This window comes from Sus scrofa, chromosome 1 (genome assembly GCF_000003025.6).
Source record: "Sus scrofa isolate TJ Tabasco breed Duroc chromosome 1, Sscrofa11.1, whole genome shotgun sequence".
NCBI lineage: Eukaryota > Metazoa > Chordata > Mammalia > Artiodactyla > Suidae > Sus > Sus scrofa.
The window spans coordinates 79,779,954-79,796,231 of record NC_010443.5 but is presented as its reverse complement, the minus strand read 5'-3'; the positions used below and the strand labels follow the sequence as shown (position 1 = coordinate 79,796,231).

Below are 16,278 nucleotides of genomic sequence, written 5' to 3'. Positions count from 1 at the left end.
GTACATGCCCTTCCTAGCTGGATCTACCTAAAATACATGAAACCAAGTCACCCTTCCCCCAAATCCTTAATCTCAACAGCAAAATGGTACTAAGTTTATTTTCATATGAGGACAATGTGAATAAATGACATTGTTTCTCAAATATGCTATAAAGTTCTATCATTACAATTTGTATAATTCACCTTCAATGGATATAATTTTATATCCTAATTCTAGTGTCATGCATGCCTTCTAAATTCCTTAAACAATACTTATCAACACTTAATATTTAAAAATTTTCTCTAAAACTTTTTAAAATTAAATTTATAAAAAATCCTATTTTAGCAAGCTTGATTATATCAACTGGTAAAACTTTATTTTACAAGCAATAGGAATTGGATCAAATGATTATTATAATCCAGAGGAAGTATTTTATAACCACAGCAAATGCCATTATACATACTGCCAATACAGACTTAATAGACAATACTGAACTGTACAAGAGTTATTTATTTTTCCTTAATCCCAAAGCTATTTTAGTAATACAAAAAGCCATATTAACATTTTTCCATTAGAAAACAATGTGATGTACAAAACTTTGGATGAAAAGATATATGTCAAATGTCACTTAATCATTTGGTGGAAAATCCACCACTCCATCAATACCACCCAAAGTGTTTTAGGCAATGATTAAAATCAAAGTAATGCATCTTAATAAATTCCAGCTGTTAAAAGAACAAACCTAGCAATATAGTTGACTACACAGTATTTTTGACTACTCAGGAGTTACTTTTTTAAATGCATTTTTTTTTTTTCTGAGTCCTACCACATACCAGGTGCTGTACTTGTCCAAGCAGATATTTAAGAAAAAGTTGGTTAAGGAGGAAGACCCCATAAAGCAGCCCTTTGGTTACCAGATTTAACTTTTAAACATCCTCCAAGAAACCCCAACTAAAAGGACACAGGCTTCTAAGTGTTACTTGCTTTTATCAGTGGGGAAGGTATTTGGTAAAGAGAGGTCATGAACTATTATTTATGATCTATTATTCCAATTAAAAGAGCATGTCAAAAGCTAATTTGTTATTTTTCTAATGAGTTTAAGATTTGGCATTCAGTTGTTACAAATGTGGTTCACTGATTCATTGTGAACCCTACAAGGCACACTGCTCAAAAACAGCAAAGCAGGTGTGCGTAAACATTCTCTTTGCATTTAGTGAAGTAATGGTATTTAATACCCATCTTTATCTTAAAACTCAGTTCAGTTTAGGGTCCAGTGAAGAAAATAAATCCAGTTATGGGGCGGAAAAAGTAAAGAAAGTAGACTAGTAAGGATTATTACTATATAAAGGAGTTTTATTCTCTTTTCCTTTGAATAACAAGATGCTAACACTACTTTCATTAAAATAAACAAAAAAACCGCTTGCAACTACTGAATTGAGGCAAGTACTAAAGGCCCATAAACTGACAATGTCATCCATTCATTACCATTACTTCTTTACATAAGCCTGTTCTCCTAAAGCATAACACATAATCTAAACTATAATTTGGAAATCAGCCAAGCACTAACAATTACATTGGCAGGTAATACACCATCAATTTTCAAAATATATTCAGTCACTTTTCATGATCCTTCTGCAGTTTGGATTAAATAAGTAAAATTTTATTTCTGGACCTGCATGACAAAAAATGTAGTTTTTATAAAATTTTCACATAAGACATTTAAATAGTCTTCGGATCATACCATTTTCGTACTTAAGTGATTCATCCTGACATGCTATATAACCATAATAAAAATAACGGTTCAATTTTTAAATGAAAACTAAATGCAGATAAATGGTAACAGATTTGACATGGAATGTTGTAAGATACTTCTGTCAGTAATCTGATACTACTTTTTATAAATTTCTGAGTTTGAAAGCTTCAGATTAAAAACCACAAGATCTTGATGGCATGTGAGATCTTCCTCAAAATGAAACTAAGACCTCAAAGTCTCAGTATTTTATCAGAACATAAAGAAACACAACAAATTTGTACATTTTATTCACATTTATTTTTCGCTTTTAGTGTGCTCACAGAAAATTAGAACACCTTAAGCAGGAGTTTAATAGCAATTTTTGTAAGCAAAGTTACATTCCATCTCTAAGTCAAATTGGTCAAAGCTTCTCCAGTATTTACAAAACATGATAGACAAGATGCTACACAAAACCATTGCATCTGAAGTTTTTCCTTAATCTCAAAGACGACTGGAAAAGAAAGCATTGTCTGCTGTAATCAAAAACATACCACAGTATAAACAGTAACCATTCCACTTATCACAGCTTGGTTGAGTTTAAAATTTGTGTTTAAAAGGTCCAAGATGACTGCAGTTTTACAAAAATGGGCAGGGTGGAAAGTTGCAAACTTCATGTGCTTCTGGATATCAAGATTTGTTTTTATACAATAGTCACAGTTAAAAACACCCTGCTGGTAATACATAATTACACTTTATTAAGGTCATAAACCAGCAATAAACAATAAAGCCTATACAACTTGTAGTTCTACTTAATCACTGACTGGTACAGCTAACATGAGATAAGTGAAAAGTTCCTATGGTTTAAATGAACTCCTAAGACTATGATCTTTTTAAAAATCTGGGTATTGGGTTTTTTTTTTTCCCTCTCTTTCCTTCTTAGTCAAGACTTGTAGTGTTGTAAACCTGCCTCACAAAATACATCGTAATAACTTTTCTTTAAAAAAAAAAAAAAAAAAGACTAAGCCTTTACACCATTTCTAGTGGTACATTATCTTGGCAATGTTACGTACCACTTAAATTTCCCCATCCTGGCCGCTATCACTTCATCTGATATCCCTTTTTGACCCACCCATCTCCTTCATATATGGGCACGTCGTCCATAGATTGACAAAGAAAGTTTACATTTTTGAATAAAGATGCAAAGTATGCAAAAAACATTAATACTGATGCAAAAAATAAAAATAAAAGAGAAACAAGGCAGAGGAAGGTATTTAAGCTCTCCTCCACCTGTTGGAATGGTGGTAACAGAATGATCTGAGATGGGATCTGCGGGGAGGGGAGAAAAAAAAATTTGCTGCTTAAAAAAAAAGTAAAATAAAAAAAGACATCTTTAAAATCAATCCCTGGTTGTAGACAAGTTCTCCAAAACCAGTACCTGGCACCACTCCAACAAACAAACTGGGGGGAGAAAAGTTCTTCGATTATCTCAAAAAATCTCGCCCGTTTACTCTGCCGCCTCCGCTGGGGGGGCTTCTGGACTGCACTCGGGCTGGGTCTCCTGTGAGGGGGCTGCGCAGGCTGACGACGCCGCGGCGGCCGCCTCCTCCGCGGGGGCCGCCTCCTGCTCCGCTGGGGCGCCGAGCCCTGCGGCTGAGGGCGCCTCGCAGGCAGCCGCGCTGGCACCCGGCTCCTCGACCTTCTCCTCGGCCTTGCTGGGCTCCTCGGCGGCCTTGGTCTCCTCGCTGGCGGGCGGTTTCTCCGGCGCGACGGCAGCCTCTTCTGGCTTGGCCTCCTGCGGGTCGCCCCCCGCCGCCCCCTCCTCGCCTGCAGCAGCCTCCTCGCTCGGCGCCGCCGCCGGCTCCCCGGAGGCTGCGCCCGCCTCGCCGGCCGCCGCAGCCGCGCCCCCGGCGGCCTCGTCCTTGCTGCCTTCGGCGGAGGCACCGGCAGCACCCTCGGCCTCACCGCCCTCTCCCGCCTCCTTCTTGTTCTTCTTGAAGGAAAAGCCGCTCAGCTTGAAAGATTTCTTGAAGGAAAAGCGCTTCTTTTTTTTTTTCGGGGTCTCGTTGCTGGGTGAGGGCGTGGCCCCGTCCTCGGCCTTAGGCGAAGACGTCGAGGAGGCGGCCGAGGCGGCCTCCCCCTCCGCAGCCGTGGGGGAACCGGGCTCCGCGGCCTCGCCCTCCGCGGGGGCCTCTTTCTCCGCGGAGGTGGCCCCAGCTTCGGGGGCGGTGGCGGCCGCCTCATCTTTCTCGGCCCCGACAGGCGACGCCGCCCCGCTCCCGGCGGGTGCGGGCTCCTCCTTGTCAGCGGCCGGGGCGCTGCCGTTGGCCTGCAGCTCCTCCTTGGCGCCGGGCTCGGCGGCCGCAGGAGACGCGTCGCCGTTTACTTTCACGTGGCCATTCTCCTGCGGGCAGAGAAAGCGGGAGCGTCACTTGAAGTGGCCGGGGCGCCGTCATTACCGACCCCGCCCCTGGAGCTGGAGGGACCAGTGTTCTCACGGGCCTGACTAGCTTTGGAGGCCCTCTCCCTTACGGGGACGCGGGATCGGATGCCCAGACTAGGGTTCCTGGAGGAAGTAGGGGCAGTGCCATTTCAAGTGCCTAAAGGTACAGCGGGAACCTAGACGACTCAAAAAATGCCCAGAAGACTAAAAAGGGCCCGAGTCCAAAACGTGGAGAGCAACGGGTAAACCATTCCAGCATTCCTTCACGAGCTTTGGAATAAAGGAGCCATGTAATATGATACACCAAACGCCCTTTGGAAGAAGGCACAGAAGCCAGAGCTGGTGGTGATCTGCGCCTAGACTGCACATCCCTCTTTCCCTCTAAACTCTAAAGACAGCTTCAAAGCACCAAGAACTCCCAGGGGGCAGCCCAGCGTTTCTGCGAGAAGCGCCTAGGCTGCCCGCGCAAACGCCCTTCGCCCGCCTAAGGCCTGGGGTCGACAGGGGGCGCTGCGCCTCCACCGCTCAGAGCTAGGCGCAGGAGGGCGCCGAGGGGCGGGGCCGCCGGCCACCCCGCCCTGCCGGGTCGGGCCCTGCCCGCTGGCCGAGGCGCCCCCGAGCCGGGATCGCGCAGCCCAGAGTCCGCAAACAAAGCTCAGGTGGCATCCTGGTTGGGATACAAACAAGGCAGAGAGAAACCCATTATTTCGTAGGTCTTGCCTTTCTTCCACGCCCACCTTCGCCCGGGATTTTGCGAAGCCGTGGCGCGCCCCAGCTGTTCATTTTGCATTTTTAACGGGTTCAGAGCCTCTTGGCAGAGCTCGCCTTCCCCATTAGGTTAGGGCAAGCGAAGCAACACGGCCTCTGCTCTAGGAAAAGAGGCGTGGTGCGTGCCCGGTGTTTGTGAAGCAACCACCCTTGGCCGACCTCTCGCGCCCACCCAACCGTGGCCATCCGCCTAGGTTTGGGCAGCGCCGGGGCAGCCCCTGCAGTGGTCCAGGCGCCACGCACACCAATAGCCCTGACTGAAACACACGAATTGCCTCTTGTTGACCATCTGGACAGGTTCTTCAAGGACCCAGTCTTCCCATCCACTTAAAAGTCAGATGTGTGTGTAATTAGACAGCTACGAACAGGGATTTAGAACAGTAGGAAAGCCCATCAAAAGGTAGTGAAACCCTTCTGTTCACCTCCAGCCAGCCAACCGGCCAGTCACCTTTCCAAGAACCCAGGGCACGCCGCCTCGGCATACAATGAGACAGCCCTTCCCTCCTAGGCTTTCTCCACCGCCATCCCTATTGCGCCCCCCCACTTCCCTACCCACTTACACAACCACACCAGTTCAGATATCCTGAAGGCGACTCAGTCTCGACAACAAACACGAGACACCCAAACACCTTTGTGCCCACCCAACAGAAATGCAACCTGCCTGGGGGTGGGGGTGTGGGGTAGCACCTAGCTAGTCACGTTCTGCCAAGCTCCAAACACGCCATTTTAGACAATTTATCACTTCTTTCCTCCCGTCTACACGAGAATTCGCCAGGATTTTCTGGGAACCACCACTTTGGGGCAGGGGGAGACACCACCTATGAGAAATTTACAATTTAGGCTATCGCTTTCCATTCAACTTTCATATTGGAATCTGGCTCTCTCCTTTCCGCCTAATGCGCCTCAGGCACGACCAGGAAGGAAGGGGAAGCGTAGGGACTAGAGAAAGATACCAAAGAAATGACCAGAACCACAGGTAGAAATTACCTGCCCATTCGCTTTGGAAGGCGACGAGGCCACAGCCGCCTCCCCGGGCCTCTCCCCAGCGGCTTCTCCCTTCGAAGCGGTCTTGGAGAACTGGGCACCCATGCTGGCTTCTTCAACAAAGAAACTCAACAGATCCAAGGGGGGAACAAAGAGCTTCGGGTTGGTGTAACGACGGGGCGAGCAGCAGCAGCGGCAGCAGCGGCGGCGGCAGCGGCAGCAGCAGCACACACACACCGGAGGGAGGGGGGAGTGGGGGTGGTGAAGAGGACAGAACAGAGTCGATTAAATACACTCCGGATAAAAAAATTTTAGTCGAAGAGATCAAAAAGCAGCAGCGCAGGAGGGAGGGAAAAAGGGTGGAAAAGTCGAGCACAAAAAAAGGAGCCCAAGTGTAGTTTAAAAAAAAAAGAAGTAATAAAAAAAATCCCAGATTTGTAGCCGCACTGTAGACAAGAGGAAAATGGAGAAATCTCCCTGGTTGCTAATAAGATGCGGAGTCCAACGCCCAAGTGCACAGATGAATGGGCTCACGGGCGCTGACGCGGCCCCCGCGCACGCCGGCCAATCCGCGCGTTGCACACAAAGCAGGGGGCGGGGCCTGCGCTCGCCTCGAACAATGGAGCCGCGCTTTGCAAACGGTTTGAAAATCAGCCTCATACCGAGAATTAATGTCCTCCAAATAAATAAATCAATTAAAAAATACATGCCTCTCGCCTCCCTCGGCTTAAAAATAATAATGCATTACTTGATTGGTTTGCTTTGTTTGTAATTAATTAACGCGGGAGGGGGAGTACTTGTGGATGGGGGCGGAGAAAACGTTAACTTGACTTGCTTTGACTCTCCTCTGTCTGTATCTGCGTCTGTCTCCTTCCACCCTCTCCCCTCCCCCATCTTTCCGTGTGTTTATGTGTATGTGTGTCTATGCGAGTTTTTAAGACAATGGTTGGGGTTTGTGTGCAGCATGTTTTCTTTCTCTGTGTTCCATATTGACTTCACAGATACTCAACAGCATTTTTTTTTTAACGGTTGCAAATGCGAAATCGCCCGAAATTGAAAGGTATTTAAACCAAGAAGATCGAATTTCATCAAACGAGATCGCGAGTTAGAATTAGGTCTGTAGGCCAGATGTGGAAAATGCAAAAGCAGCAAGCAGCCGAAGCCACACTCCCTTCCCTATCCCACATTGGCATGAAATAAAATATTTCAAGATTGGCCTACGGCGCTCATCAACCTTCTCCCCCGCCCCAATCCAATTAATGATTCCCCCCTCCCCCCAACAAAATTAAGTGAGGGCCATGTACAAAAGATCGAAAAGGTTTACATTTTATCGCTGTGTGAAATGACAATTTTCTCTAGGGTGAAATGAGATCCTACAGCATAGAGTGTACGAATCTATATTTACAGTTAAGAGGCAATTCGCGTCGATATGAATTTTTTTCAGCCTACTGCCAGGATGGGATGGACTCTTTTTTTTCTGAACGTGCGTAAGTGTGCATGCAAGCCAGTGGGCTCCTGGAAGGCAGGGAGACAGCAGTGATGAAACTCTGAACAACCGGATTGACTATTACAGTTCTAAGGAGAAATTACACATTGAGAGATAGCAAGAAGAACCCTGAACGCTTCAAGCCTAACTTGAGTTAGAAAGGAAGCTTCTATTAAGGAACCCAGGGTACCTCCATCTGTAACCCTTGCCACCGAAGTATCAGAAGCTGTTTGTGCGTGAAAGACAGAGCACTGATTTAAAGAATAGAAGGTGAGAGGGTGGGGCTAAAAATCAAGGATACACACTTATAAGCATTCTCCTATCACCTACATTTCTGCTCCCAAAGTTTTCACTTGTGTCCAAATCAGGCTACCTTTAGTGATCCTGAAATGAATTATCTTCTGCTTATGGAGGTGAGAAGCAGTCGAAGTAATGGTTCATTTCTCCTGGTGCTGGCTCTGAATTCTAAAACAGTTTTATTTTTCAGCTCATTGTAGGGAAATGGGTCACACTGAGTGAAAAAGACGGTTAGTTCAAGCCAATAACTCTTTGTTCAACTATTGCTTTGAAAATCAAGCTGCATATCTTTTCATGAAGCCTCGTCTTCTCACTGTCCACTTATTCAGATGCATCATTCAATCATGAAGTCATATCCCCCAGAACTGATGTTAAGATGTTTCCGTAAAAGTGTATCTTGCCAAACGTGTTATCACCCTTAAGGGAGCCCGCTGGCCTGGCCCAAGACCCCAGTCGCCGCGTTGGATGCGAATCCCTTGTATTAGCGGAGTTCCAACTTGAAAAGCCAACTGGGCTGATCCAAAGCCACCATCCAGGCGATTCTCAGAAGACTTTTAGGCTGTTGATTACCGCCCCCGCCCCCCAAAAGTGAACCAAGTCCCTTCGTCTACATCCCCCTCCCGGTTAAATTTGGGGTGACTGCTAGCTCGTTTTCAAATTTTCTCCAGACGGGTTCTTAGCCCTCCATTTGGGGGCTGCTTTTATTGCTTCTTTGTTACCAGGCTGCCTTGTAGCTTTCCCCCCTTTTCTTTCTCTAATGCCTATTTGCCTGGTATCGGCTTGTCTCCTTGGCAACGGCCGGGGAAGATTCGGAGCCCCGAGCGGGGGGAGGGGGAAGGGGCGGAGCCGGCGGGGGAGTTGCAGGGAAGCGAAAGGGATGCTGAGCGAGAGACTGGAGACAGACAACCAAGCAGATGGCCGCGCAAGGGGGCGGGGTCCAGGCGGGGCGTGGGGGGGGACCCCAAGCGTCGCGGGCGCGAGGGAGCCAATCAATTCTCTCCGCAGCTCCGGGGATAGAAAACAAGTGTAAACACATAGATTTCACTCCCCACGAGCGGTCCGTAGTTTGGGGTAGAAAAGATCTTTTTCTTTCGATAAGAGCGCATTTCTAGCGTAGGTTGGGAAGCCGACACTCCCCGGTAACTGGCAGGGGGAGGCGGTTTGCGGGACGCTGCCGGGGGGCGCTGAGCTTTGTGCCAACCTCTCCCAGCGTCCGGCCAGCCAGGAGAAAGCTGCGAATGCAGGAGGGGATGAAGGCGGAGAATGGGTGAGGAAGGAAGGGGCTGGGAAATGGGAAGAGGTCGTTCTGCCCCCGAAACTACATAATGGCTGGGAAGGACCGCCAAACAAGACTGGAACCAGTAGGAAGTTGTACGGTGTAAGTACATAGTTTCTCAGGAGTTCAGCGTTTTCCAGAGCTAAAGGTTTCAAATAAAGGTCTAAGTAGAGAAATATGATTACTTATATGAATATGATTAAAGAGCCCAGTGGTCATAGTGAAAATGTAGAACTGGTAATGCCTATAAACCAACTCACCAGAGGAAACAGGCATTTATTCTTTATTTGCACTCTTCCCCATGCACTAGGGTATTTCCAAGATGATGACAATTTGTATATGTTTTCTCTGGAAAAAGGACGATTTATTTAGGATACCTCCAAGTTATCTTTTCCTTAAAATGTTAGCCGATAGAAGGAATTTTTAGGGAGATTTCCACAAATTCTTGAGGGCCTGCTGTATGCAAGACATACTGATGGCCTTGTTTTCACATCAGTGAATGAGAGATACAGTCCCTGTCCTCCAGGAGCTTACAGTGTAGTAGATTATCTGCTTTAGGTGAAGTGGATCATCTGGTTTCATCTCCTCTCTTGCCAGATGAAGAAACAGGCCCAAGGAAGCTTCCAGATTTTGTCAGATGGTAGATTCCAAGTCTCCAACTTCTACTGCTGCTTGGTGCTGTCTAACCGTCCCTTAATGGCACAGATTCACTGGACAGGTTGGTTATTCATTCCTGAAGTGTTTATTCAGCTTCTGCTAAGTACCAGGAAGAGGCTGGACATCAGCTGCCACCAGCAACAAGCATGAACATGTCTGTCCTCTCCTGTAGCTCCCACTTCACATTATCTCTTAAAACTTCTTAGAATATGAAGAAAGAGAACAAAGAACGGGATTAACTGTGTGCTTAAAACAATGATAAAAAAATAAAGATGAGAGCCACTATTTAGATTGCCTTTTTCATCTGAAAGCATTCATTTACCATGTATTCATTCACAAAAGATAAGATTCCACTGTGTTTATGGCCCTGTGCTCCACTTTTCTTCTTGGATTTTATATTATCTGAACTTTAATTCCTCAGAAATTGAATATAGTGTGGAGCAGAACAGACACAGCCCCTCATTCATTCAAAAGATATTTATCCACTTCCTATCACGTGCTAGGTGTTTGGAACATATCAGTGAACAAAAGAGATAAGAAAATCTTTATGAGGCTTACATTCTAGAATGGGGAGAAAAATAAAATTTAATAAACCTAAATTCTATGGAAATAAGCAAATTCTATGGAGTACTAGAAGTATGTAAGTGTTGAGTTGGGGCTGGGGCTAGAGGAAGTAAGGGGGTTGTGAGTGCAAGGTTGAAATTCTATATAGGAGGTCAGGGGAGGCCTCACTGAGAAGATAAACTGAACAGATTTGAAGACGTGAGGGAGGTGATAAGGTACTTCTGACAGGAGAAGGAGAAGTCAGAATTGAACACAAAGATCACAAATAGATAAGTAATTGTAAAAGATCAGCTTACAATTGATCTAAAGGGTGCTATAAGATATTCTAATTTAGTTCAGATTGTTTAAGAATGCCTTTTCAAAGGAGTGACATTTAAGAGGAAACCTAAAGGTTGAGTAGGCCAGCGCCAGGGGAAGAGGTTGGAGAGTTTGTGTTCAGATAGAGCGAAACCCCTAAAGGGAGAAGAGTTCAAATGGGTTTGGGAGAAAGTTCTAGAGATTGGTTTGGCTATATTTTGAGGTGTCTATAAAATATCCTAGTGGGAAAGCTAAATTTGCAAAAGAGCTCAAAGACTAGTTTGGACTGTAAATATAGATGTGATCATTGCATATGTACATATTTTCTGAAGCCAGAGTAGACAAAGAGAGTGCAGGACCACACCCTAAATACATTTCACCTTAAGAGACTGGGTAGATATTTGTCCACTATACTTTAATAAAGCCAAGAATAATAACATAAAGTAATAAAGTAAAATAAAAATAAATGAAGAGAAAAAAAGAAAGAGGTTGGGTAGAAAAGGAGGCTGGCTGGCAAGGAAGACTGAGAAGGAAGAGTTCCCCGTCGTGGCTCAGTGGAAACGAATCTGACTAGCATCCATGAGGTTTGATCCCTGGCCTTGCTCAGTGGGTTAAGGATCCGGCGTTGTCATGAGCTGTGGTGTAGGTCACAGATGCGGCTCAGTGCAGCCCTAAGAAGCAAAAAGACTGAGAAGGAATCCCTAAGGAGGAGAGTGTGGTGTCTGGAAAATCAATGAAGACAATGTCTCAAGGAGTGTTTAGTTTGGTCAAATGCTGTTGAGAAGTCAAACAAAATAAAGACAGAAAAGTTTCCATTGACTGTTGCTAGTTACAGAACAGCATTCTGTATACTGAATACAGAAGTTACTAGATACAGGGTCTAGAGCCATTTTTTTCCTGTGTTGAAAGTGGAATCCAGATTTAGTGTGTTGAGTGAATGGGAGGTAAAGAAGATGGCAGCATAAATAGTCCCTTGTTTAAGAAGTTTGACTGGGTCTATAGAGTGTAGAGAGACAGGGCAATAGCTAGAAAGGGATGGTGTAGTGTTTTTTTGTTTGGGTTTGTGTTGTCTTGGATGCAAAATAGTAGAGCAAAGTTGGCTGCTCCGGAAATTAATCCAGTAGCAGGGAAAATGTTATAGCTATAAGAGAGAGAAGGAATAGTGAATGAAAAGAGGCCCCTAAGAATGAAGGAGGGGATGGCGAGGGAGGGCACATTGCCAAGTTTAAAGCAGAGTCTACTCCTTTCCTGTAACAGAGGAAGAAGAGGATGGCCAAGATTTACTGGTTGAAAGATGAGACAGCTCCCTTCTGATGCTTTCTATCTGCCTTTGAAATTCATCAGCTGAGGGTGAGGAAGAGATGGGAGAATTGGAGTTTGATTATGTCATAGAAGGTGAGGAATAATGATTGGGATGCAGGGGACTGAGACCTTTGGGGCCTAGTAAGATTTTCTTTTCTCTTCTCTTCTCTTTTCTTTTCTTTTCTTTTTATTGTCTTTTTATGGCCATACCCATGGCATATGGAAGTTCCCAGGCTAGGGGTCAATCTGAGCTGTAACCTACAACACAGCCACAGCAACTTGGCTGAGCCTCGTCTGCAGCCTATACCACAGCTCACGGCAACGCCAGATCCTTAACCCACTGAGCAAGGCCAGGGATTGAACCCTCATCCTCATGGTTACTGGTCGGGTTCATTAACCACTGAGCCACAAAGGAAACTCCTGGGCCTTGTAAGATTTTAGAGCAATGATGAATGCCCATTTGAGATTGCTAAATTCCAGTGATGCCTAATCAGCATATCAAAGTTTTTCTCTCATATAAACTTTTAACTGAATAACTGTATCTATTACAATCTTTGTTAAGGTTACCATCTATTCAGCTTCCCAACTTATACCCAATTTTTATTATACCTGTACAGTCAATATGTGCAAAAAATATTTAGATTAAAATGGCTTTGCTTGTATAAAACTCCATTTTAGTTAATCCTCTATGATTTTGTACAGATGTGGATAAACAGAATGAGGAAGGGAAGAGAACCTCTTGGAAGACATGTGAGCCTGCGCTAGGCTTGTGTTTCACCCTTCCAGAAAACCCATGGACCAGTATTATTATGCCCATTTTACAGAAATTGATGTTCAGCAAGGTTTGGAAAATGAAATTCAACTATTGTGTTACCCATTATCTGTTGAAGGCTATCTGATTTTAGGAATCTAATAAGATCTCAAATGGTCGTAATAGCAAGTGGGATCCCATATTTTGTTTATAGTAGGAGCTTTATTAACTTTTTAAATTGGTACCATGTACTGAAACTTTAAACTTTGCTTTAGTGTTCTTTATTAACTCTCCAGTAGTACTCAAACAGATTCTTTCATAGTTAGGAAACCTCAAAGTCACTGATTATCTGATCTGAAGATTCAAGGACTAACACACCTACAATAGGAATGAAGTTTCTGAAACTTTAGACCCCCTCCAGATACTTAGCTGATTACCACAAAAACCACTAAAAGCTTGAGTATATTTTTAGTCACTGCTCTTCAGGCATATTGATTGGCTTAGCAAGAGTTTTTTTATATTGGAAAAGATTACCAAAGAGTAAGATATATTGTAAATCAGAGAAAGATGAAAAAAAAGTGCAAGGAAAAACAAAACAAAAAAATTTTCTAAAGAAATTTTGAATCAAAACTTATCTACATAGCATTTCCTAGAATTTGCAGTATTTAACCCTCCAAGGGACAGGCTGAAAACTTCCCATATCAGCTTTTGAAAGAGCTGAGTTGGGAGAGGGAGATAATTCCCTTCCCATCTTTGTTTCCAGAGGTAACAGGCAAGTAAATAAAGAAAAGCAATCAAAGATTACATTAAAAGAATCGGTTTCCTAGTCTTAGAGAGTTATCTAATTAATGGGTCAGCCAGAAGTGAGAGTGGAAAAAAGAAAGTTAACTTTTCAGCATGATAGCATAGGAAGCATGCAAAGGTTAATTTTCCATTGTTATTTTGAAGTCATAAATACTTTCTGGTATTAAAAAGTAGATTAAATCCCTGGCCAGAAGGAGATACTTGAACTATTCTATGGCTCTAGAAATTAAAGTATAAAATTATATTGAACATTTATCTTTATTCCAAATGGTAATGTAGTTTTTATTTTTTTAAGAAAAAATATTTTATTTTAATTGATTTACAATATTCTGTCAATTTCTGCTATACAACAAAATGACCTAGTCATACATACGCACTCTTCTCACATTATCTTCCATCATGTTCTATCACAGTGATTGGATATAGTTCCCTGTGCTGTACAGCAGGACTTCATTGCTTATCCATTATAAATGTAATAGTTTGCATCTATTAACCCCAAATTCCCAGTCCATTCCACTCCCTCCCCCTCCCCCTTAGCAACCACAAGTCTATTCTCTGCCTGTGAGTCTGTTTCTATTTTGGAGACAGGTTCATTTGTGCCATATTTTAGAATCCACATATAAATGCTATCATAGAGTATTTGTCTTTCTGTTTCTGACTTACTTCACTTAGTACGAGATTTGCTAGTTGCATCCATGTTACTGCAAGTGGCATTATTTTGTTCTTTTTTTGGCTGAGTAGTATTCCACTGTGAAATGTACCACATCTTCTTAATCTCCTCCTCTGTTGATGGACATTTAGGTTGTCTCTGTGTCTTAGCTATTGTGAATAGTGCTGCAGTGAATTTAGGGGTGCATGTATCTTTTTGAATAAAAGTTTTGTCAGGATATATGCCCAGGAGTGGGATTCGATTACTGGATTATATGGTAGTTCTATATTCAATTTTCTGAGGAAACTTCATATTGTTTTCCATAGTGGTTGTATGATAATGTAGTTTTTTAAAAAAGATGTTGATCTTTGGAAATCACTTGTTGCAATCAATAAATGGACAAGTTTTTACTAAGCTTGCTAAACCAGACCTCAGTAAGACTCCCCAAGTCTGATAGGCTTTCTGATGGAATGATTGGGAAGGATGACATTTGTTTTCTCAACCCATGTTTATTAAGCACCTACTTTATACCAGGCACTGGGTGATTGTGCTTTGCCTGCGATAGCTTATTGAATCCCCACAGTAATTTGCTTTTTATTTTTATTTTATTTATTTATTTATTTATTTTTTTGTCTTTTTGCCATTTCTTGGGCCACTCCCGTGGCATATGGAGTTTCCCAGGCTAGGGGTCTAATTGGAGCTGTAGCTGCCAGCCTATGCCAGAGCCACAGCAACGTGGGATCCGAGCCGCGTCTGCAACCTACACCACAGCTCACAGCAACGCCGGATCGTTAACCCACTGAGCAAGGACAGGGATGGAACCTGCAACCTCATGGTTCCTAGTCGGATTCGTTAACCACTGCGCCACAATGGGAACTCCGTAATTTGCTTTTTAGAGCCACCCATGTGGCATATGGAGGTTCCCAGGCTAGGGGTCGAATTGGAGCTGCAGTTGCCGACCTATGCCACAGTCACAGTCACAGCAACACAGGATCAGAGCTGCATCTTCGACCTACACCACAGCTCATGGCAACGCCAGATCCTTAACCCACTAAGCAAGGCCAGGGATCGAACCCACATCCTCATGGATACTAATCAGATTTGTTACTGCTGAGCCACAGTGGGAACTCCCCCACAGTAATCCTATAAGGGAGGAACCATTACTTCTTTTGTTTTCACAAATCAAGTCCTACAGAGGTTACATAACATGCTCAAGTTTTTGCTGCTTGTTAAGTGGTCTGGGCTGGGTTGGGTTCCGAATCCTGCTGTTGGTGGTTCCAAAGCTTGTTGCACTGTTTCCCTGGATACCATGCTGTCTTAGGGTAAGAATTTTATGGGGTATTTCCAGTTCTTCTGGAGGTTACAAAAATGCCCAAAAGACACTAAAAATTAACGAGAGGATATTCAGCTTTATCTATGCACTGTGAGAGAAGTATTTAGTGCCACATCTATAAAATGAGAATTAGCATTCAAACACACACACACACACACACACACACACACTCTCTCTCTCTCTCCCCCGCCCTCAGAATCTGACAGATCAGCTTGAACCTGGAAACATCTTTAGTAACTTTATCCAGGAACTAACTACATTAGTTATCACAAATTAGATATTGGTTGTAACTCGATAACATGGTTAGGTTGCACCCGGACCTCATTTCTATCTTTTCTGGAGGCAAAGGGTGAGTCTTGCCAAGGGCAGAGTGAAGCCATTGAGGTGTCGGTAAAATAGGGTATTGAACTAGAGAGAGGAAGTTATGTTTGGGAATGAAATCAAGATATGTGGCTGGGAGGTCAGAGCAGAGGTGAGAAGGTGCAGACCTTCGCAGCACCACTGTAGGAAGGCTGTAAGCATTCCTGGGAAGAAAGAGAATCATAACAGAGAATGTAGGGGTGATCACAATCGGGCATTCTTCCATTAAGTCTGCAGTTGGTATGTGATTTACATTTCAGTTGTAGGTTTTAAAATTTAAAGCAGTTTCATACATGTTATTTCATTTAGTGCCCACAATAAATTGACATCAACTAAGTTAATTCCCAATTATAAGAGAGTTAAGTAATTTGCTTGAAGTCCTAACTCTAGGTTCTTGGAGCAGCCAGTATCTCGTGGTCAGCTGGAACAAGCAGGAACTTTCTTACCGCACCATCTTGCTGTCTCTGCCCTTGTTTAGCATTTTTTTTTTTTCCCACATCCATTCTACTTTGATAGTAGAAAGAGTCATGACATGTTTCTTATTGACGTTGAGTTTTATTCTCATTGCTTCAAATACCGCCTCAGTGCTGGTGACACTA

General features: G+C 43.8%; 1 protein-coding gene across 1 annotated transcript; it reads right to left on the bottom strand.

The window, feature by feature from the left end:
* On the bottom strand, window positions 337–6,436 carry MARCKS (myristoylated alanine rich protein kinase C substrate). Its single transcript, XM_021091501.1, has 2 exons — window positions 5,907–6,436; window positions 337–4,112 (listed from the first exon to the last, which is right to left on the bottom strand). The coding sequence occupies exons 1-2, from the start codon at window positions 6,006–6,008 to the stop codon at window positions 3,216–3,218; spliced, it is 999 nt and encodes a 332-aa protein (XP_020947160.1). The 5' UTR covers window positions 6,009–6,436; the 3' UTR covers window positions 337–3,215.